Source organism: Lynx rufus, unplaced genomic scaffold (assembly GCF_022079265.1).
Source record: "Lynx rufus isolate CCGP_SWC_20201006 ecotype Redwood Valley unplaced genomic scaffold, mLynRuf1.p SCAF_8, whole genome shotgun sequence".
NCBI classification, from domain to species: domain Eukaryota; kingdom Metazoa; phylum Chordata; class Mammalia; order Carnivora; family Felidae; genus Lynx; species Lynx rufus.
The window spans coordinates 79,412,520-79,435,206 of record NW_025814896.1 but is presented as its reverse complement, the minus strand read 5'-3'; the positions used below and the strand labels follow the sequence as shown (position 1 = coordinate 79,435,206).

At 38.3% G+C, this 22,687-nt stretch overlaps 1 protein-coding gene and 1 pseudogene across 1 annotated transcript in view; one reads left to right on the top strand and one right to left on the bottom strand.

The window, feature by feature from the left end:
• SANBR (SANT and BTB domain regulator of CSR) overlaps window positions 1-16,764 on the bottom strand; it is a 63,200-nt gene extending 46,436 nt beyond the window's left edge. Inside the window, exons 1-5 of the mRNA XM_047069636.1 lie at window positions 16,678-16,764; window positions 13,030-13,188; window positions 3,497-3,683; window positions 2,592-2,685; window positions 337-575 (exon numbers count right to left, since the gene is read on the bottom strand). Of these exons, the coding sequence (XP_046925592.1) occupies window positions 337-575; window positions 2,592-2,685; window positions 3,497-3,683; window positions 13,030-13,179 (670 nt within the window). The 5' untranslated portion in view covers window positions 13,180-13,188; window positions 16,678-16,764. The remainder of the gene's footprint in view (window positions 1-336; window positions 576-2,591; window positions 2,686-3,496; window positions 3,684-13,029; window positions 13,189-16,677) is intronic.
• A 366-nt stretch (window positions 16,765-17,130) lies between these two features.
• LOC124503915 (ferritin light chain-like) lies at window positions 17,131-22,413 on the top strand (annotated as a pseudogene).
• The last annotated feature ends 274 nt before the right edge of the window (window positions 22,414-22,687 follow it).

The following is a 22,687-nucleotide window of genomic DNA, read 5'->3' as shown; positions in this document are numbered from 1 at the left end:
CTCAATCTCTCTCTCTCCCCTCAGCTGCACCTCCCCCACTCATTCTCTCTCTCTCTTTCTCAAAATAAAAAAAAAAAACAACAACAAATATCTCCAGGACTCCAGAGGTCCATGTACCATACAATGAGAACTGCTGATCTAGAGACCTGTCCACTTGCCATACATTCACTATAATCTACTAAAAATGATGAGGTATCAGTTTCCTAAAAGGTGATTACTAAATCTAGGCACAAATACTAATGTCCAAATAATTTTCCACATTGCATGTTTGGTGTGAAGCAACTACCAGGTGACACATAAATTTCACTACAAAATAAGCAATAGATGGTCTTTTACCTAAAGTGGGCATCTCACAATCTTTATTCTCCTTAGTGTTCCTTTTAACATATCTTATCAACCAGTTGAAAATGTGAACGTCACAATGAACTGAAATGTCCACCTCTTCCCAGCGCTGGGCATCCATAGATAAATATTCAGCAAAGTACTTCATTTCTGCTATCAAGAGATCTCGTGGGCAAATAAAATCTTCTTTCAAGTTTTTTGCTTCATCACATACATGGATCACCATGTTTGGCCTTCATAAAAAATGTTACACAGAAATGAAATTATTAGAGTTTTAGAAGAGGAGCCAAGAATACTGACATTTATTGGAAGTACAAGAACAAGATGTTTTTGGAAGTTTTGACCATAAATAAACTTGAAAGCATTTGACATTCAGAATTTTTCATAAAAGTATCTTGCTAACCTTATTATATCTTAGATTTTGACTAAATTTAGTTAGGTTATTGACCTAACAGCTTAAGCTGTTAAGCTTATTAAGCCTAATAACTTAAGAAATTAGAAAAACAAAAATATTTTTATTACAGGACTCATAATTTACATGGTTTAAAGTTTAGTTTTCAAGTTATAAGTTAATAACAAAGTTTTAAAAACTAATACCAATTCACACACACAAAAATTAAATAACATATTCTAAGTCTTGTGAGGAACATAAAACAGTACTTTTACATGGTTATGGGTATGAGGAGATAAATATTAAATATTAAAATTTTATTACTATTAATAAATAAGAAAAACAGTTAAAATCATTCATTGAAGAATCAAAAAATTAGCATGGCTACTTAGTTATTTTTAACAGCAAGAAAGTTTATTTCTATGCATTCATCAAATATAAATTAGTAAATGTAGTTAAAAGAATTAAGACTACAATGTGTTTATTAACATATTTTAAAAATAATTTAAGAATAAGTTTAGATGATGCATCAGAAAGACTGCTTAAAAAATACATAGTCCTTGAATTTACTTTCCCTTGAAAATTAGATCACCTCAAAAAGAAATATCAGCATGATCCACAACTACTTTCATGTCATTACAAAAGAGAATAAATCAAAAGAGACACACTGTCCTACAATATGAATTTAATGTGTTCAATGGAACTTCATAACTTTCTAATACAAAAAAATCATATTTGAAACAAAACTGGGCTCCCAGATAAAGGATTATTAACCAACACTATTGTCAAGGTCAAAGGAATTTAAATAACTCTTCACAAATTGTTCTTCCAAAGAAATTATGGTCAAAATATAAACAGGTGCTGGTAAGGTATGCTTGTATAATGAAGCATAATGTTTCTATGGATTTTAGATCTACAGTATGAAATACTAGACAATCCCAGCAAGAAAATTATCTGATAAATTTTGTGATACACAAACAAAACTATCAGTTAAAAATCTATGTGAGTAAATTAAAAATCCCTGAACTATACACTTCAAAAGGGTGAATTTTTGTTTATTGTAGTAAAATACACATAACATATAATCTGTCATATTAGCTCTTTTTAAGTGTACAGTCCAATGGCATTAAGTACATTCACACTGTCATGCAATCATCACCACCATCCATCTCCAGAACTATTTCAAAAGGGTAAATTTTATGATATATGAATTATATATGAATAAAGCTGTTATAAAAAAGAAAAAAAAACTATCAGAACTGAAAATACAGAAATGAACTCTCAGATATGATGAAAATGTTCTATATCTTCATTTGTGTGATGGTTACATGGTGTATCCATTTGCCAAAACTCATCAAGGTGAATACTTAAAATATATGTTAATTTATTTTATGTAAAATATACAAAACAATCAAAACTTGCAATATACTGAAAGGTATATTCTAATTTTTAATATTTCCATAATCAGAATTATATTCCAATAGCTCTAAAATACACATCTAGTTTCTTTACCAAAATTGGAGAATTAATGGCAGAGATTTTTCTTTGGGTTTTAAAATTTACTTTTCAAAGTTTTATATTAGTAGAGGCTATTCTTAATATTTACAATATGAAAATGAATTTTTTATGTGGAAAACTGTAGTCCAATTTAATTATAACAGGAATAAGCCATGTTCAGCTATCAAGCAACTGTTACAGTTCAACACATGAACTGTTCTGATTCCAACAGTTTCAACAATTGTGTAATGTGAAATTCCTAAATTATGGTAACTGATGTATACAATCACCAATCGTATATTTTATAATTTAAAGTTGATATTCATATTAAATGTTATCTAGCAAAGAACCAGCCTCCTACCCTTCAGATTCTTCAGTCTTTTCTCCACCATTACGAGTAGTACAATTTTCACTTTCTGAAGAACAATTCCTTGTGGAAGCTATACTATGTCTTCCTTAAATACAGAAACAAACACATACAAAAACAAAGGGGGAGGTTAGCGTTTCTAGCTGAGAAAGGGTTTTTACTTACTGAATGGTTATACTGTAAATGCATGGTTTCCAAGGCTAAAGATGGCACTTTGTTAGGTGGCATTTCCCTTAATATTTCTAAAGGTATATGGAAAAAACAGTACAAAAATAGGATCACACATTGCTAACGTTACAGTGAAGATTTAAAAAATGATATGGTGTGAATGGGCAGGGATCAAATGTTCAAAAGCCAACAATATAGTTCTCTCTTCCTGAAGCAAGTTTTTATATCGGTACTTTGCTGTTGCTAGGTTCAAGTTATTTACTACACTCAGGATTTCTAAAATCAGTAAATATTTCCAACATAATTGCAGAAAAGATCTTTTCTACACTGCCACTGTGGTATTCGAAGCTACTGTTGACTACAATAAAAGATAGCTGTAAAAAAAGATAACATGAGGAACAAGCAACATTTCCTCAGTAAAAAAAAATTAAGTAGAAGGTATAGGCCAACAAATCTCTGAAATTATGACATAACTAGGCCAACAGACTGGAGTAGTAAATTTTGATATAATAAATAACTTTTTTTTTGGTAATAGAGTTTGACCTATATGATAATACTAAAACATTTTTCAAATATAGCAAAGATAATTTTCTAAAATTCAGGAAGATACAAATACTAATAGGTTTTCCAGTAATGTTTATATTAGCCTCTAAGTAAATAAAGTTGATTGAAATGTGTATGTTGCAAAATTATCATAAGGACAAACACTATATTTTGTTTTCAAACCTTACCTGTTTTGGAAACTGCATCTTGACCAACTGGAGTTTCCTGAAATTCTCCCTGCATGTCAAGAAGTGACGATTTGATATATGTGGCTAAGGTTTCCACAGGACTCTCTCCAGCAGCCATTAGGGGATTATATTGGTTGTCAACAGGTGAGCTGCCACTGCTCCTCAGTTCATCAAACCTTTTTGCACACTGTAATGACATCAAGGAAGGAAATGTAGGTCTTTCGTAACTAAAAAATAAGATTACTTTCTTGCCTTCTATTTGACAATACTTTTCTATAATCATTTTTTACGAGTGAATACTAATCTGCTGGGTAATACCTAGAAAATTAGCACACATTTCAATACACAAAAGCTTCTGACTTTTTTTTTTTAAGAATTCAGGGTAGAACTTTTTTTTAATACGCTTTAACCCAATGACATAATATGTTTATGCTGTTTTAGGAAAATGAAGAATGTCTTTATAAACCATATTTCCCTGTGGTCTGTTTTTATTATCAGTTGACAATTTTAATAATTTAGTTAAAAACTTGGTTATTATTTTTACATTAACTGAGTTCCCGCCAGGAATCAGACCAAATTTTAAACTTCAATGGAAAGCAAACCAAAAAGAATCTAATTCGTGACACTAGATTTTCTTTATTAAAATAATGAAGACTTTGTTCTTACCAACACTGAGGTTCACCTTGCACAAAATACAGTAGTAATACGTCATGGCCACATATTTGGGCATAGTTTGTTCTAGCACAGTGTTTTCCCCTTAACCCATCAGTTACTCAAGAAATCAACTTAGAAGGTCCAGATCAGCAATTGAAGAGGAAAAAAAAAAAAGAAGTCAAATTTAATAGATTAGAAAATATCGGAAGTGCATTAAGCATACTAGGCTAAGTACTCCTTCGTGGAAATGTCATTTCTATGTGTGTCTTAGGTCACAGCATAAAATGCCTTCCTTAATGCGGATCTTGGTCAAACAACACTGCCATAGCATCCATTTTTAAATCTGCACCAACATCAACACGGATGACAAATTCCATAGCAGACCAAGTAATCTGGGAGGTGCAAAAGGAGAAAAATATATACAATGTATATGTCTATATATTAAATGAATAAAGCATTGGGCATGGCATCACTCATTTATTACACAAATATTATCAAATACCCACTAGATATTAAGCACTATTTTCAGTAAAGATTGTTTATATGGTCACTATTACATGAAACGCCTGTTCAAGGCTTAGTCTTTTGAAAAGTAAAAAATTTTTTTAAAAAACACACTTAAAAAATATGTATGCATAGATGGACATATGCAGTCAATATGCTATGTCTTTAAACAAAGTCTTAAATAAAAATAATTAATATGATATATGAAAAACCAAATATTTTTTCATATGAAGACTGAAAAAAGTTGTGATGAATGTCTGGACAAATAAAGGAAAACAAATGTTATAACATCATTAGAAAAATATACAGATTCATATACATGTATAGGATAAAAAAGATAAATGGTTTTACTGAATTCATTTCTCCTACAAAATGAATTTAGTTTTTGTAACACGGAGAAAGTGATAGGTAGGCTTTTATTTTTTGTAAATTTTTTTTTTAACGTTTATTTAGAGACAGAGACAGAGCATGAACGGGGGAGGGTCAGAGAGAGAGAGGGAGACACAGAATCTGAAACAGGCTCCAGGCTCTGAGCTGTCAGCACAGAGCCTGACGCGGGGCTCGAACTCACAAGCCGTGAGATCATGCATGACCTGAGCCAAAGTCGGACGCTTAACCGACTGAGCCACCCAGGCGCCCCATAGGCTTTTAAATAAAACACAAGTTCCTGGGGCACCTGGCTGGCTCAGTCAGAGGAGGATGCAACTCTTGATCTCAGGGTTGTGAGTTCAAGCCCCACATTGGGTGTAGAGATTACTTGAAAATAAAATCTAAAAAAAAAAAACCACACAGGTTTTTTGGATATCCTTTAGGTAAAGTTCACAGCTATAATGTAGATTTATCTTATTTAATAAAGTTTACAGCAATTTCTAATACTTAGTAAGAATATTATGAATTCTGAATATCTGAAATAAACACATGATTGCTTAAACAAAGAAGTAAACCATAAATAATTTAAATTATGTTGTTAAATATTCTTTGTGTTTAAGCAAAAATTACACGATATCTATATACAAAAGAATGAGACTGGACCCCTTACCTATACCACACACAAAAATTAGCTCAAAATAGATCAAAGACTAAATGTAAGTGCAAAGACTAAATATAAGCGCTAACACTATAAAACTCTTATAAGAAAATAACCTTGGACTAAGTGATGGTTTCTTAGCTATGACACTAAAAGCACAAGCAACAAAGAAAAAGCAGAAAAACCAGACCTCCTCAAAATTTAAACTTTGTGTTTCAAAGGTCACCATCAAGAAAATGAAAAGGCAACATACACAATAGCAGAAAATATTTGCAAATCATATTATTTGACAACGGACTTGCATCTAGAATATATTAAGAACTCTTACTACTCAATAATAAAAAGATAAATAACCTAATTTAAAAAATGGACAAAGGATCTAAATAGACATTCCTCTAGAGAAGATCTATAAATGGCCCACAAGCACATGACAGGATACTGATCATCATTAGCCATCAGGAAAATGAAAATCAAAATCATAATAAAAGAAAAAAGAAAAAAATTGTAATGAATTATTACTTCATACCCATAAGGGGCTGTATTCAAAAAGACAGATAATAAAAGTGTTGACAAGGATATGAAGAAATTGGAACTGACATTACTGGTGGGAATGTAAAATGGTACACTTTGGAAAAATTAGACACATTATTTCATCTTTAAAAACATAAAAACTCCTTTTTCTTTTTATTTTTTTGAGAGAGAGTGTGCAAGTGAGTGAGGGGCAGAGAGAGAGAGAGAGAGAGAGAGAGAGAAGCCAAGTGGGGCATGAGCTCACCTGATGGGGGACTCAAACTCATGAACTGTTAGATCATGACTTGAGCTGAAGTCAGATGCTTAATGACTGAGCCACCCAGGTGCCCGATACATAAAAACTCTTAATTTATCCTTTCTCCACTTTCAAAATACCAACACGATCATTGTCAAAATGGAAAAAAAAAAACACGATAATCCAGGAAATTAAATAACAGAATATTAAGGAAAGGTAAAAAATATTTTTTTTGTCTACCAGATATTAAAAAAATATTGAAAATAAATGAACATAGAACTGTCAGTAGGATTAGATAGAGATCAACAGATTAGAATAGTAAGTCCAAAGATTTGAAGGTGGAATTTCAAATCAGTAATAAAGAATGAAATATTCAATAAATGTGGAGACAATTAACTATTCATTAGAAAAAAAATGTTAAAACTAAAATAAACTCCATGTGGAGTCAAGATTTAAAAGTAGAAAATAAAAGTAGTCAGGAAAATGTAGGTGACTATGTATTTATTATACGGCTTCAGGTGAGGATTTTCTTTTTTTTTTCCTCTTTTATTTATTTTAAGAGACAGAGAAAGTGTATGTCCGTGAGCTGGGGAGAGAAAGAAAGAAAGAGAGAGAGAGAGAGAAAGAATCCCAAGCAGGCTCCATGCTGTCAGTGCCAGAGCCCAACAGGGGGCAACAATCCCAGGAACCATGAGATCATGACTTGAGCTGAAACCAACAGTAGGATGCTTAACTGACTAATCCACCCAGATGCCCCCAAGAAGGATTTTCTAAACAGGACAAAAAAGGCAGATATTAAAGTAAAATATTCACAGATTTTACATTAAACATTTTAAACTTGTAAACATTTGTATATGAGACTACCATTAATAACCTAATAGGCTGGTAACAAACAAAAAAAATAACTAGATCAAGGGTTAATATATTTAATACATAGAAAATCATTATTTAAAACTACTAACAAAACAAATTCACAAATAGAAAAAGGACATAGAATTAAATATAAAATGTTCAACCTCTTTAGGATTTAAAGTAAATTAAAACTGAAACAAGTTAACATTTATTAAAAACATATATAATTGATGGAGCACCTGGGTGGTTCAGTCAGTTGGGTGTCCAAATCTTGATTTCTACTCAGGTCACAATCTCGTGGTTCGTGGGTCTGAGCCTCACCTTGGGCTCTGCACTGACAGCACGGAGCCTGCTTGGGATTCTCATTCTCCCTCTCTCTGCCCCTCCCCCACTTGCATGTGAATGTGCTCTCTCTCAAAATAAATAAATAAACTTAAAAAAAATATATATATATATTATATAAATGAGAATTTTGGGGGTGCCTGGGTGGCTCAGTCACTTAAGCATCCAACTTCAGCTCAGGTCATGATCTCATGGTTCGTGGGTTCAAGCCCTGTGTCCGGCTCTGTACTGACAGCTCAGAGCCTAGAGCCTGCTTCAGATTCTGTGTCTACGTCTCTTTCTTTGCCCTTCCCTCACTTGTGCTCTCTCTCTCTCAAAAATAAATAAACAGGGGCGCCTGGGTGGCTTGGTCGGTTAAGCGTCCAACTTTAGCTCAGGTCATGATCTCACGGTCCATGAGTTCGAGCCCTGCGTCGGGCTCTGTGCTGACAGCTCAGAGCCTGGAGCCTGTTTCAGATTCTGTCTCCCTCTCTCTCTGCCCCTCCCCTGTTCATGCTCTGTCTCTGTCTCAAAAATAAACATTAAAATAAATAAATAAATAAATAAATAAATAAATACACATTTTTTTTTTAAATGAGAATTTTGAGGGGCGCCTGAGTGGCTCAGTTGTTTAAGCATCCAACTTCGGCTTAGGTCATGATCTCACGTTTCGTGAGTTTGAGCCCGGCATCGGGCTCTGTGCTGACAGCTCTGAGCCTGGAGCCTGCTTCAGATTCTGTGTCTCCCTCTGTCTGCCCCTCCACCGCTTGCACTCTGTCTCTTGCTCTGTCTCAAAAATAAACATCTAAAAAAATTTTTTTAAAAATGGGAATTTTGAAAAGACATATACACATAAACAATATGTGACATAGAAAGTGCAGGGATCAAGTATTCAGCTATGTTGATTGGAATATAACACGGATGGCCCTTCTAGAGGGCAATATGTAACAAAAGCCTTAAGAAAAGAATAACATATTTCTAACTATGTTAGATAGCCTAGGGACTAAAGGGACAAAAGGGACTGGTTTAATAAATTATTATAACTCATAGCTCAAATGCTGCAGAAGTCTATTAACTGATATATAAAGATGATTACAATATGCTGAATGAAAAAGCAAGCAGCCAAACAATACATTTGTTGTATATCCACCTGAAGAATTTTTCTGTATATAGAAAAGTATCTGGAAGGATATAATCAAGGTGTTAACAACTTACTTTAGATAGGGCCAGATTTATCATTCTGATTTTTCACTTATTTCCTTTGTGCCTGTGTGTGTTCTTTAAGGACGTGTTTTGTTTAGTAATAAAAAAGTTACTGGGGCGCCTGGGTGGCTCAGTCGGTTAAGTGTCCGACTTCAGCTCAGGTCATGATCTTGCACTCCGTGAGTTCAAGCCCTGCATCGGGCTCTGTGCTGACAGCTCAGAGCCTGGAGCCTGCTTCAGACTCTCTGTCTCCCTCTCTCTCTGACCCTCCCCTGTTCATGCTCTGACTCTCTCTGTCTCAAAAATAAATAAATGTTAAAAAAAATTAAAAAAAAAAAGTTACTAAAAAATTAACACTACTGGGGCACCTGGGTGGCTCAGTTGGTTAAGTGGCCAACTTCGGCTCAGGTTATGATCTCACAGCTCGTGAGTTCGAGCCTCATGTCGGGCTCTGTGCTGAGAGCTCAGAGCCTAGAGCCTGCTTCTGATTCTGTGTCTCCCTCTCTCTCTGCCCCTCCCCTGCCTGCACGCTCTCTCTATCTCTCAAAAATAAATAAACATTAAACAAAAATTTAAAAACACATTAACACTACTTAGGTGTGCCTGGGTGGCTCAGTCAGTTGAGTGTCTGACTCTGGATTTCAGCTCAGGTCATTATCTCCAGGTTTGTGGGTTTAAACCCTGCATGGGGCTCTGTGCTGGCAGCGGGGAGCCTGCTTCGGATTCTGTTTCCCTATCTCTCTACCCCTTCCTTGCCCTCTCTCTTTCTCTCTCTCAAAAATAAGCAAATATTAAAAAAATTAACACTACTTAAAAATAATCTGATTCACGTTTAGTTGTATTTTAGTTAAAATAATTCAACAATTCAGTGAATTTGAATACACAGTGAATATTAGGTGATATCACAGAGTTATTGTTAATTTTCTTGGGTTTGACCATGGTACCACGGTTATAAAATAATGTCATTTTTTTTTAATGTTTCTTTCAGAGGCAGAGAGCATAAGCGTAGAAGGGGCAGAGAGAGAGGGACAGAGAATTCCAAATAAGCTCTATGCTGCTAGTGCAGAGCCCGACGTGGGGCTGGATGCAATGAACCATGAGACATGATCCGAGCGGAAATCAAAAGTGGGATGCTGAACAGATTCAGCCACCCAGGTGTCCCATGTCTATTTTTAAGGAGATGTACACTGTAGTCTATGGGGTAAAGTGTCACAGTGCCTGAAGCTTACTATTAAATACCACAGGAAAAAAATTACATAAAGGGATCAAGCAATTAGGGCATATATATTAGAATAGAGGGGTGTAGTACTATTATTTCAACTTTTCTATACGTTTGAAGATATTCACAATAAAAAGTTAGAACAGTAGTTGACTTCACAGGTTTGTCCCATTTTAAAAGTTAACATGTTTCAAAACTTAACCAGAAGGTTTGAAAAGTATAAATTAGGGAATGATACTATGCACTAAAAAATAAATTCCTGGGTGCCTGGTGGCTCAGTTGATTGAGTGTCTGACTTCAGGTCAGGTCATGATCTCACAGTGCATGAGTTCAAGCCCCGCATCGGGCTCTCTGTTGTCAGCACAGAGCCCACTTCAGATCCTCTGTCCCCCTCTCCCTCTGCCCTTCCCCCACTGATTCTCTCTCTCAATCTCTCTTAGAATAAATAAACGTAAAAAATAAATAAACTCCCTTATCATTTCACAAAGACCTATAACATAACTGAGGGCAAGTAATTTCTTGTGGGTACTTGTTTTCTCAGCTGCAAAAGAAGATGGTGGAACTTGGTTCATCCACTGATTCCACAAGTATTTATTGAGTGTATATGACGGAGCAGGGCAATGGTGAATACGCTTAAAATTTATTGGGGAAAATCACTAATGTCATTTCTACTTTTAGAAAACTCTGAGATGATTCACCTACTTTAGGATTCCTATTAACAGCAGAAATTCTGAGGTCAATGTTCTCAAACTAGGGTTCATGGATAAATTACTAGAAATCAAAGAGTTCTCTATAAGAATGTTTAGATTTTAAGTTTTGATTCTAAGCATAAAATCAAATCATCTAAATCATCAGGATAACAGAGTATTTCAGTGCCTATTTGCTTTTCTGTTTATAATTAAGTTGTACTAAGAAATACTTCAATTGTCTAAGGTAAATTTTTTTTAAGTTTATTTATTTATTTTGAGAGAGACAGAGAGTGTGAGTGGGGGAGGGGCAGCAGGAGAGGGAGAGAGAGAGAATCCCTGGCAGGCTCTGCAGTATCAGTGCAGAGCCCGATGTGGGGCTTGAACTCACGAACCACGAGAATCATCAAGTCAGATGCTTAACCAACTGAGCCACCCAGGCACCCCAACTAAGGTTAATTTTTAAAAGGATAAGATAGGGAAGGGACTTGATAGAGGAGGGAGGCAGTGGTGTCAGGGGAAGGCTAGTAATGTCATGGTGCAATGTACGTCTTCATAGGAGGTTAAAGAGAGAAAAGTGGAGGAAGGATGAAGTCTTTGAAAGGTACAAGGCAATATAAGCTAAATGCAAAATATTTTGTGCCATGACAGATCACATAATATTTGCCTTGTAATCAGCAATTCAATTTCAGCAAAACACTATTACTTTACCACATTAGGTAACCATTATTATTTTTATTTTTTAAATTTTTTTAAAGGTTTCTTTACTTATTTTGAGAGAGAGAGAGAGAGAGAGATCACAAGCGTGAGAGGGGAAGGGGCAGAGGGAGGAGAATCCCAAGAAGGCTCAGCGCTGGATACAGGGCTTGAACCCACATACTGTGAGATCATGACCTGAGCTGAAGTCGGGAGTCTACCAACTGAGCCACCCAGGGGACCCTATTTTTTTTATTTTTAGAGACAAAGAGCATGAGCAGGGGAGAGGGGCAGAGGGAGAGAGAGAAAATACCAAGCACGCTCCATGCTCAGGGTGGAGCCTGATGAGGGGTTGGATCCACAACCCTGGAATCACGACCTGAGCCAAAATCAAGCTGGATGCTCAACCAGCTGGGCCACCAAGGCACCCCTAGCTAACCATTTTAGTTTGAATTGTGTTGTTTTTAGTTCTCACTTGTGTCTATAATATGCAAATTTGGTTTATGGGTGTATAGGTGTGTTTACAACTCCCCTGCTCATGCTCTCTCAGAATAAAGAAAATAAACATTAAAAAAATACTTTAAGTCAACATTGGGAGTTCTCAAGGTTTTCCTTTAAAAAGATCTGTCCATCACTCAAATTTGAGAAGCATAGCCTTAGGGATTTAATAACATATGACTTGATTTACAAAAATTTTATCTACCCATAATTTTCCAGTAACAGTTTTGTTACTTAAATTTATGTATTAGTGAACTTTCAGTTGTTACATAAACAGTTGGTTGAATTTAAACATACCAGGTGGGTTAATGTACCAGGTGTTTGGGTAATGTACATAAATAATAATTTATGCAGTTTGTATCTAGTCAAATCATATCATATGCACATTCAGTATTCACACATATGTAAATTTCAAATGTAAAATTCAAATGTTTTTCTCTTAGTAGCCATTTCTTTCTTTTTTTAAATTTTTGTTTGTTTTTTTAATTTACACCCAAGTTAGCATATAGTACAACAATGATTTCAGGAGTAGCGTTTCTTCTTTTTTTAAGTTTACGTATTTATTTATGTATGTATTTATTTATTTAAAGGCTTTAATGTTTATTTATTTTGAGAGACAGAGCTCGTGCATGAGTGGGGGAGGAGCAGAGAGAGGAAAACACAGAATCAGAAGCAGGCTCCAGGCTCCCAGCTGTCTGCACAGAGCCTGACGCGGAGCTCGAACTAACGAACTGTGAGATCATGACCCAAGCTGAAGTCAGACACTTAACCGACTGAGCCACCCAGGCACCCTGAGTTTATTTATTTTTGAGAGTGAGAGAGAGTGAGCGAGCAAGCTGATGTGTGAGCAGGGGAGGGGCAGAAAGAGGGGGACAGAGGATATGAAGCAAGCTCTGCACTGTCAGTGCTGTGGAGCCCCACATGGGGCTTAAACTCATGAACCAGGCTCAAACTCACAAACCAGGCTCAAACTCACCAACCGTGAGATCATGACCTGAGCCAAAATCAAGAGTCAGATGCTTAACTGACTCTGCCCCACTAGCTGTTTCTTTAAATTGGTCACTTTTTCTGATTTTTCCAGGAGCTATCTAGAGGATGGTTATTTACCTCTTTGGGTGTTAACCCAGGCACAAGCCTTGCCACAGTTTCCCAGTTGATGGTCTGATGGATTCCAATTAATGGATAAAGGATCATGTCCAACACCATTTGGTTGTTATTGTTCAAGAAATTGTTGTTCTCTGAATATCCACGACTCATCTTTTGGAACTAGAAATAAAGACAAATAGATTTATTTACATATGAAATCCAAGTGTTTTTAGGACATTATAAATCAGTTACAATTTATTCCTAAGAATTATATGCTACCTATAAAGGAAGAATAAAAGTGACCTAAAATACACATGGAATATACAGCTCAAATCTCTTCAAATATTATAGCATTTCAATATTATGGATTGGTGGATGGACAGATGGATAAATTATGTGATAAAAAAGTATAATAAAATATTAATGGTAGTAGAAGTGGTGGGTATACAGGTGTTCACTATAACATTCTTTTGACTTTGCTATATGTTTAAAATTTTTCATAATAAAACACTGGGGGGGAAAGTTGAATACAATATATCTTCCTTAAAAAAAATCCATAAGTGTGCCTTATTTGTACATTGATTGGCAATTCACAGATGGTGGAGTTTAACTGTAAAAAAAAAAACAAATAAAACACAAACACACACAAACAAAAAAATAAAGCTCATTAAAAGAATTATAATTTCATTCTAGTCCTAAGCAATATTTCCTTTATTCTTTTGTGAGTGAATGTCCATCCTACAAACAATGAAGACTGAGTATATTTAAATTTTACTAATGTAATCAAATGAAATTTAAAAACAAGTTAATCTAACACGATAGGATAAGCATAATCATTGTTATTATGCTATGTGATTATTAGTTATAAATTGTGGGAAGATTATAGCAACAATTGTAATTAGTATTATTTCTAGAAATTTGAGTTTTTGGAGTGTTCTTCCTTGTCTTCAGGAAAAACATGACAATTGGCCTGATAAGGCTTAATCCTTACACACATCCAAACACACCCTGCCACTCAAATATAAAAAGCACCTATACGCACGTACGCAGTCACTCCTGCCCCGTGGAGGCTTCCCTCGCTTCTTCACCTGGCTCCCCACCCATCTGTCCTCCCATCGCATCCTCTAATTCAGTCCAGAAGCCCTTGAATGACATGTCCAGTGACCAAGGGAGTCCAAGATCTTCAAGCAATAGAATCACCAAGAAAAAGGGCTCTAGAAAGCTTCCCAAATAAATGTAGTTCAATAAACATATAGTGAGATTCAACTATGTGCCAAGCATTGTGGATACAAAAATAAATATGGCATGGTCCCTATCCTCCAGGAATTTATGGTCTGGTGAGGGATATTAGCAGACAAACAGGTAATTTTAATATCATTTGCTGAGAACCAAAGCACAGGGGAGCCATGGAGGAGCAGAGGAAGAACACACATAATAATTGTTATTTATTGAGTACAACTGGCCCTTGAACAGTACAGGTTTGAGGGTACTGATCCACTTACACTCAGACTTCCTTCAGTACAATACTGGACTATAAATGTATTTGCTCTTCCTTATGATTTTCTTTTTTTTTAATGTTTATTTATTTTTGCAACAGAGAGAGACAGAGCGTGAGCAGAGAGAGAGAGGGAGACACAGAATCAAGAGCAGGCTCCAGGCTCCAAGCTGTCAGCACAGAGCCTGACGCAGGGCCTGAACTCACAAACTGCAAGATCATGACCTGAGCTGAAGTCAGACACTTAACCAACTGAGCCACCCAAACGTCCCAGCTGGCCTTATGATTTTCTTAATAACATTTTCTTCTCTTTAGTTTTCTTTATTGTGAGAATACAGTATATTATATACAAAATACGTGTTAATAGACTATGTTATCAGTAAGGTTTGTGGTCAACAGTACACTATTAGTGCTTAAGTTGTGAGGGAGTTGAAAGTTAACGTGAGTATTTTCGACTGAAGGTGGTCAACACTCCAACCCCCGCATTTTCAAGGGCTAACTGCAGTTTAATAATTGTAAAACACTTCTTTGAGCCCAGGTGAACATAGATTTTACAAAGCTTTATTGTTCTCCACTTGTATGCCTAGCACATCGTCACTTTTCATACCACACAATTTGAAATGTATGTTAGAACATAGAGTATTTCATTATAATTTGTTTGGACCTCAGTAGAAAACAGTCTAATCCACAATTCAGGGCAAGGATTTGGGTGCTTTTTTTTTTCCTTCACTTTCAAAAATATTCATTTAAAAGTTCTAAAATATTTATTGTGGCCTGCAAAGTGCTGGCACTTGCTAGCTAATTAAAAATACTGTCCATATCAAATACTTAAAATTTTTTGTATATATTTCACATGTAATATTCATTTATAATATACACGATATTCTCATAAATTCTCTTGGAATAGCTGTCATAGTGCACTACATTCTGGAAAGAAAAGTACAGACTTAATAAAAAACTGTGGCAATAAGAAAAAATTTGAAGTTCAAATTACACTACTACTAAATCTAGTCCCATTCATGATAAATTATTTTTTTTTTTAATTTTTTTTAACGTTTATTTATTTTTGAGACAGGGAGAGACAGAGCATGAACAGGGGAGGGTCAGAGGGAGGGAGATACAATATGAAGCAGGCTCCAGGCTCTGAGCTGTCAGCACAGAGCCCGACGCGGGGCTAGAACTCACGGACCGCAAGATCATGACCTGAGCCGAAGTCGGCCGCCTAACCGACTGAGCCACCCAGGCGCCCCGATAAATTATTTTTTTAATGTTAATTAATGCTTAAGGTCAAACGTGTTATTTACCAGAAATAAACATTCTATTGAATGCACTACACTTTTTAAGAACTCTTCGTGTCCTACTCCCCCCACCCCATTCCCACAATCTTGGTTTATTTAAATGTTTTAATAAAACTAATCTAATTAATTAAGACCAAATGGAAGTCCACCACTGGCATCTGATTTTTTTTTTTTTTTCCGAATAGAAAAAGGCTTTTGTAGACAAAGCCTTTTTCCTTAGGTAGAGGAAAGACGCTAAACGAAGGGGCCGGTAGGGTAGGTAGGTCAAAGGCCTTTGGCGTAACTGAGATCGGGAGAGAACAGAGTCATCCTGCTCCAGGGGAGAAGCCTTGTGTCCACGCTTCCTGACCACAAATGAGAACCGAGGCAGTTGGCTTTCACCGTGAACGAAAAAAACACATCTGCAACCCAGGATAAATAGATCAAAGCCGTGCAAACCTTGGGCGCAGACCTCACTGCGAGGAGCGTCCTCAGAGTTCCCCAGCCTTTGGTGTCCCCGCCTTTCCCGTAGGGGTAGAAACTCCCCGGGCGTGGAGCGGGTTGGGGACTGACAAAGGCGCCGGGCAGGGGGGCAAGGCTGAGGGAAGATGCTGGCAGACACAGGGCGCGGCCCGGCGGACAGACACCGGGGTTCCCTCTGCTGGTGGTGCGGCAGGGACAGGCGGCAGGGACCTGGGGCTGGGAAGGCCGGCGGGCTGCAGGCTGGGCGTGGGGACGGACGTTCGGGGGCGCTTGGGCGAACGGGACCCCGGCCCGGCCGGGCGGAGGAGGAGGCCGCGGCGTGAAGCCGCTGACTGCCAACAGTACCGCCCCTTGCCGCACTTCCCGCCCCCTCCACCCCCGCCGGCACCCCAGGCCCCTCGACGTCCCGCTCACCTGCTCGGGGCCGTGGTGGCCCTCACTACGCCTTTGTCACCTGCAGCGGCCGGCACAGACTGTCCTCGCGCCATTAAGCTCCAGCTACCCTGCCCGCAAGCATGGCCACGGTACTCACACGCATCGCCCCTCCTGCTCGCAGGGTACCGCCGGCCCCCACGCCGTCCAACCAATCACAGGCCAGCGCTACAGCGGCGGAACCAATGAACAACTAGCTCCTGCAGGGCTGGGACGGGTGGCCAGAGAAACGGCTGCAGCTAGCGGCCTCAGCCCAGTGCCTTTGCCTTTCCCTTCCCCCTCTCGCTTTCACTCCTGGGCTTGTCGCAGTGCAGCGTCTTCACCCCCTAGCGTCTTGTTTCTTAGCAACCAGATCCTCCCGACCGGATCTTAAGTGACCAACTCTTGACTCTAGAGGAAATAGGAACAAGGGAGATAAAAGAACTCGGATCAACCATGGATGAAATAGTTGGCGGTATAGGTCACTTTGGTATAGGTGCTTAGGTTAGGTAGAATGGTAAAGTTGTATCATTTAGAAGGACACGAGAAGTATCTTGGGTGAAGCGTTGTCATTATTATCAGGAGGCATCTCTTGAAAAACGTAAATAGCTCTGGGATAGAAATTCAGTGTTCATTCACATTGATAGGTTCCACATGTGTTACTGTGGTAACTACTATTACTGGGAAACAAGTAAGATATATAAGTCTCAGTCTTGTAGGGTAAATACTACTATGTGTCAATTACTTTTTTTAATTTTATTTTTTAAATTTCGATCCAAATTAGCATATAGTGCAACAATGATTTCAGGAGCAGATTCCTTAATGCCCCTTATCCATTTAGCCCATCCCCCCTCCCATAACCCCTCCAGTAACCTGTTTGTTCTCCGTATTTAAGAGTCTCTTAATGTTTTGTCCCCCCCCCGTTTTTTATTATTTTTGCTTCCCTTCCCTTATGTTCATCTGTTCTGTGTCTTAAAGTCCTCATATGAGTGAAGTCATATGATATTTGTCTTTCTCTGACTAATTTCGCTTAGCATAATACCCTCTAGTTCCATTCACGTAGTTACAAATGACAAGATTTCATTCTTTTTGCTTGCTGAGTACTACTCCATTGTATATATATACCACCTCTTCTTTATCCATTCATCCATTGATGGACAGTTGGGCTCTTTCCATACCCTGGCTATTGTTGATACTGCTGCTATGAACATCGGGTGCATGTGTCCCTGTAAAACAGCATTTCTGTATCCCTTGGATAAATATCTGGTAGTGCAATTGCTGGGTTGTGGGATAGTTCTATTTTTAATTTTTGAGGAACCTCCATACTGTTTTCCAGAGTGGCTGCATCAGCTTGCATTCCCACCAGCAATGCAAAAGAGATCTTCTTTCTCCTCATCCTCGCCAACATCTGTTGTTGCCTGAGCTGTTCATGTTAGCCATTCTGACAGGTGGGAGGTGGTATCTCATTGTGGTTTTGATTGGTATTTCCCTGATGATGAGTGATGTTGAACATTTTTCATGTTTGGTTGGCTACCTGGATGTCTTCTTTGGAGAGTGTCTATTCACGTCTTTTGCCCATTTCTTCACTGAATTATTTGTTTTTTTGGTGTTGAGTTTGATAAGTTCCTTATAGATTTTGGATACTAACCCTTTATCTGGTATGTCATTTGCAAATATCTTCTCCCATTCTGTCGGATGCCTTTTAGTTTTGTTGATTGTTTCCTTCGTTGTGCAGAAGCTTTCTATTTTGATGAGGTCCCAATAGTTCATGTTTCCTTTTGTTTCCCTTGCCTCTGAAGATGTGTTGAGTAAGAAGTTGTTGCGGCCAAGATCAAAGAGGTTTTTGCCTGCTTTCTCCTTGAGGATTTTGATGGCTTCCTGTCTTACATTTAGGTCTTTCATCCATTTTGAGTTTATTTTTTGTGTATGGTGTAAGAAAGTGGTCCAGGTTCATTCTTCTGTGTGTCGCTGTCCAGTTTTCCCAGCACCACTTGCTGAAGAGACTGTCTTTATTCCATTGGATATTCTTTCCTGCTTTGTCAAAGATTAGTTGGCCATATGTTTGTGGGTCCATTTCTGGGTTCTCTATTCTGTTCCATTGATCTGGGTGTGTTTTTGTGCCATCAATTACTTTTTTTAAAATTTATTTTGAGAGAGAGAGAGAGAGAGAGAGAGAGAGAGAGAGAGAGAGAATCCCAAGCAGGCTCTGCATTGTCAGGGAAGAGCCCATTATGGGGCTAGAACTCATGAACCAAATGGTGAGATCACAACCTGAGAGGAAATCAAGAGAGGAAATCAAGAGTCGGATGCTTAATGGTCTGAGCCACCCAGGTGCCCCCCCATGTCAATTACTTTTTTAATTTTTATTTTTTATAAATATGTTTTAATGTTTGTGGGGGGGCAGGAGGGCAGAAAGGGAGACAGAGGATCTAAAGCTGGCTCTGTGCTGACAGCAGAGAGCCCAATGTGGGGCTTGAACCCACTAACTGTGAGATCATGACCTGAGCCCAAGCCAAAGGCCTAACCAACGAAGCCACTCAGGTGCTTTCATGTCAATTACTTTTAATTTTCACTCGCAATGTGTCTAGTCTGAGGACTAAAACTAAATGTTAGAAAGGACAGAAAAAATAAAGCTCTATTCAAATGGGTAAATTACTATAATGAGATCTGATGATTGAGTGGCTGTCAGTTTTTTCTAATTGTATCAACTCTGACTTTTTGCTATTTTTACTATCAAATCTTTTACTATATTTATTCCACAGAGACACGGAAGTTAGGCAAGCTCTGTATTTAGTTAGGTAAATACTTTTTTTAATGTTTATTTGAGAGAGAGAGAGAGAGAGAGAGAGCGAGCGCCTGAGCGGGGAAGAGGCAGAGAGAGAGGGAGACACAGAATCCAAATCCAAAGCAGGCTCCAGTCTCTGAGTAGCCAGCACAGATCCTGACACGGGGCTCAAACTCAGGAACTGTGAGATCATGACCTGATCCGAAGTGGGACGCTTAACCGACTGAGCCACCCAGGTGCGCCTAGTTAGGTAAATTCTTAAAGAGAAGCTGTTTGCTTCTCTTACTTGACCTTGACTTTCTTTCTCCTAGTCCTGAACTCAGTTGTGATGGTGGTGAGCCAGTTTAAACCATGAGGATTAGAAAGACTCATGAGAGGGGCGCCTGGGTGGCTCAGTCAGTTGTGTCTGACTCTTGATTTCAGCTCAGGTCATGATCTCATGGTTTGTGGGTTTAGGCCCGCATCAGGCTCAGCACTGAGGGTGGAGCTTGCTTGGGATTTTCTCTCTCCCTCCCTGTCTCTCTGCCCCTCATGCAAGTGTGCTCTCTCTCGCTCTCAAAATAAATAAACTTTAAAAAGTAAATGTTACTTTAAAAATAAAAAAAGGACTCATGAGATTTTTTTAGAGCAGTAACATAGAAGGCACCTTGGCCTTGAATTTAATTACCTTGTGAAGAGAAGCTGCCTAACAGGCCCTAGACTGTTATATGAGAAAAAGTATTTATCTTTCTTTAGCTACTGTTGTTTTTTTGGTCTGTTACAGAAGCTTAGAGTAGTCCCTAAAAGGGAAAACTTGGTCCCTGAAAGGGGTGTGCTATAATTACAAAGATCTAAGCTATGTATGGCATTGGCAGGTAGAAGCATATTGCAGGCTAGAAGGCTGGTGACTCCGAGTGTATTGGGAAGTGTCACTTGTGTTAACTTGAAAGGTAGATTATCAAGCCTATAGCTCTGAGGAAAGGAGTTTAGAAAAGGTCAAAATCTAAGTTTATATTGGCTGACAATCTTTGCTTTTAGCAAGGTTCGATAAAAAGGAATGAAGTCAGTTAAAAATCAACCAGTCTGCAAGCGGAGATAGAATAGAGCTCTATTCCTGGACCCCATTCACAACATTTGCTCTTGCTGTAGATCCACATACTACTATACCATCTCTAAATGATCAATTGAGGAACTTAATGTTTGAAGCTTTCCTCATCACTCTCTAGTCTTTTCGAGAACAATATCCCTTTACAGAATGACAGAGCAAGAAAGAATCCTTGATAGATGGGCTTCTTCAATCTTTTTATTCCAAGGTTAGAGAAAGTTCAAGTGACTTGCCCAAGGTCAACTCATTCGGTTCAATGACCTTTGCCCAAGGAAGAATCTTTGGCATTGTACAGATGTTCCTTTCTAAGGCCTTTTATGCAGAACGGGTAATTGTATCTAAAACTTTCATCTACTTCCCCTTCCTCACCAAGTCTAACCCTTTTATGTTCAGAAGCTCATCCCTCTATCAGTTTTAGTACAGACTAAGTTGCTTTAACAAAGAGACCCTAAATGCAGTGGCTTAAACACAATAAAAGTTTATTTCTCTCTCAAATTACAGTACAGGTGGGTGCTCCAGAACTGGTGTGGCTGCTTTGCCAATCTTGACACAAAACTTCCATCTCTGAGTCTGAAATGGCTGCAGAGAAAATGTGGAATAGTAGTGTAAAGCAGTTAAATTCTCCATGTGGGGTGAGGAGGAGACAACCTCTAAAATTGTAAGAAATACAGGATGAGCACATTATTTAGAAATAAGGTAAAAACAGAGTAGCAGAAAAGCTAAATGTGTTTGCTTCTGGGAACCTGGAGTGAGGTAGGGGACTACTTTATTTCCTTTTTTTTTTTAAATCACAATTTGATTTTCTAAAACCATGCGATTTTACTAGTTTCATAGTTAAAAATATAAGTGAATGGATAAAACATATATATGAAGGAAAAATAGTAACTTCAAACAAGTTGTTTCTTCAGCTAGGCAAATATTAAATATGAAAAATTAACCATAACAATCTGGAATAAAACTTCAAGGGATACTGACATTGGTGAAGGAATAGGGGCAGGGGACCAGGAGGGAGAAGTGTCTGGAGGAGAAAGCAGGGAGGATGATAGTGTGCCAACATTCTTGTGTGGTTGTAAGACTTCAATATTGATAACTTTAAACACTGGTAGAGAAACAAACATAATTAGGGGTTAAAAAGTAACCACAACAAGAATAAAAATAGAAATGTATAGGTTTCAAACCTGAAGAGACAACGCATCTGGCGGTTTCCGAGGATCTGTCTCTTGCTTCAACAGTGCCTGGATGGAATGGATGCAGGGACGCCCCTTCTACCAGCCTCTCGACCACCCTCCAACCCTTTTTCCAGTCACAACCTTTGGACCCTATTTTGAGCTTAGCTCTTTATTACTCATTAACTGTGAGCTCCCCAGATTCCTCAGAATTATTTCACTGAGGTGGAGGCGGCTGTCAACCTCCTGGTCAACATGCATCTGCAGGCCTCCTACACCTACCTCTCTGGTCTTCTATTTCGACTGTGATAATGGGGCTCTGGAGGGCGTGGGCCACTTCCGAGTGTTGGCTGAGAAGTGCGAGGGTGCGGAGTGTCCCCAGAAGGTGCAAAGTCAACGAGGCAGCTGTACCCTCTTCCAGGACCAGGACCAGGTAGAAGCTGTTCCAGGAAGAGTGTAATGAAACCCTGGACACCAAGGAAGCCGCCCCGGTTCTGGAGAAGAACTTGAACCAGGCCCTTTTGGCTTTGCATGCCCTCGGTTCCGCACACGCAGAACCCCATCTCTGTGACTTCCTGGAGGACCAAGATGAGAAGGGGATCAAGAAGATGGGCAACCACCTGACTCACCCCTGTAGGGGGGATAGCCCCCAGGCTGGGCTGGGCGAGTATCTCTTCTAAAGGCTAGCCCTCAAGCGCGACTAGGAGCCTTTGAAGCCTGGCAGCCTTTGAAGGACCTCTCTGGCCTGCAACCCCCGGACCAGGGCTTGTGCCTGAGCCTCTCCCTGCAGCCACCAGGCAGCTTTTTAACCACCCTGGAGCCCTGTCCCAAGCCATGGACCAAATGGAAACAATAAAGCTTTTTGCAGCAAAAATTAAAAAGAAAAAACAACAAAACAAAAAACCTGAAGAAAAAAATGTGATCTATAAAAAAAGAAATTTTAAGTACAACACTTGTAGTAAGGTAGTGGAAATATGT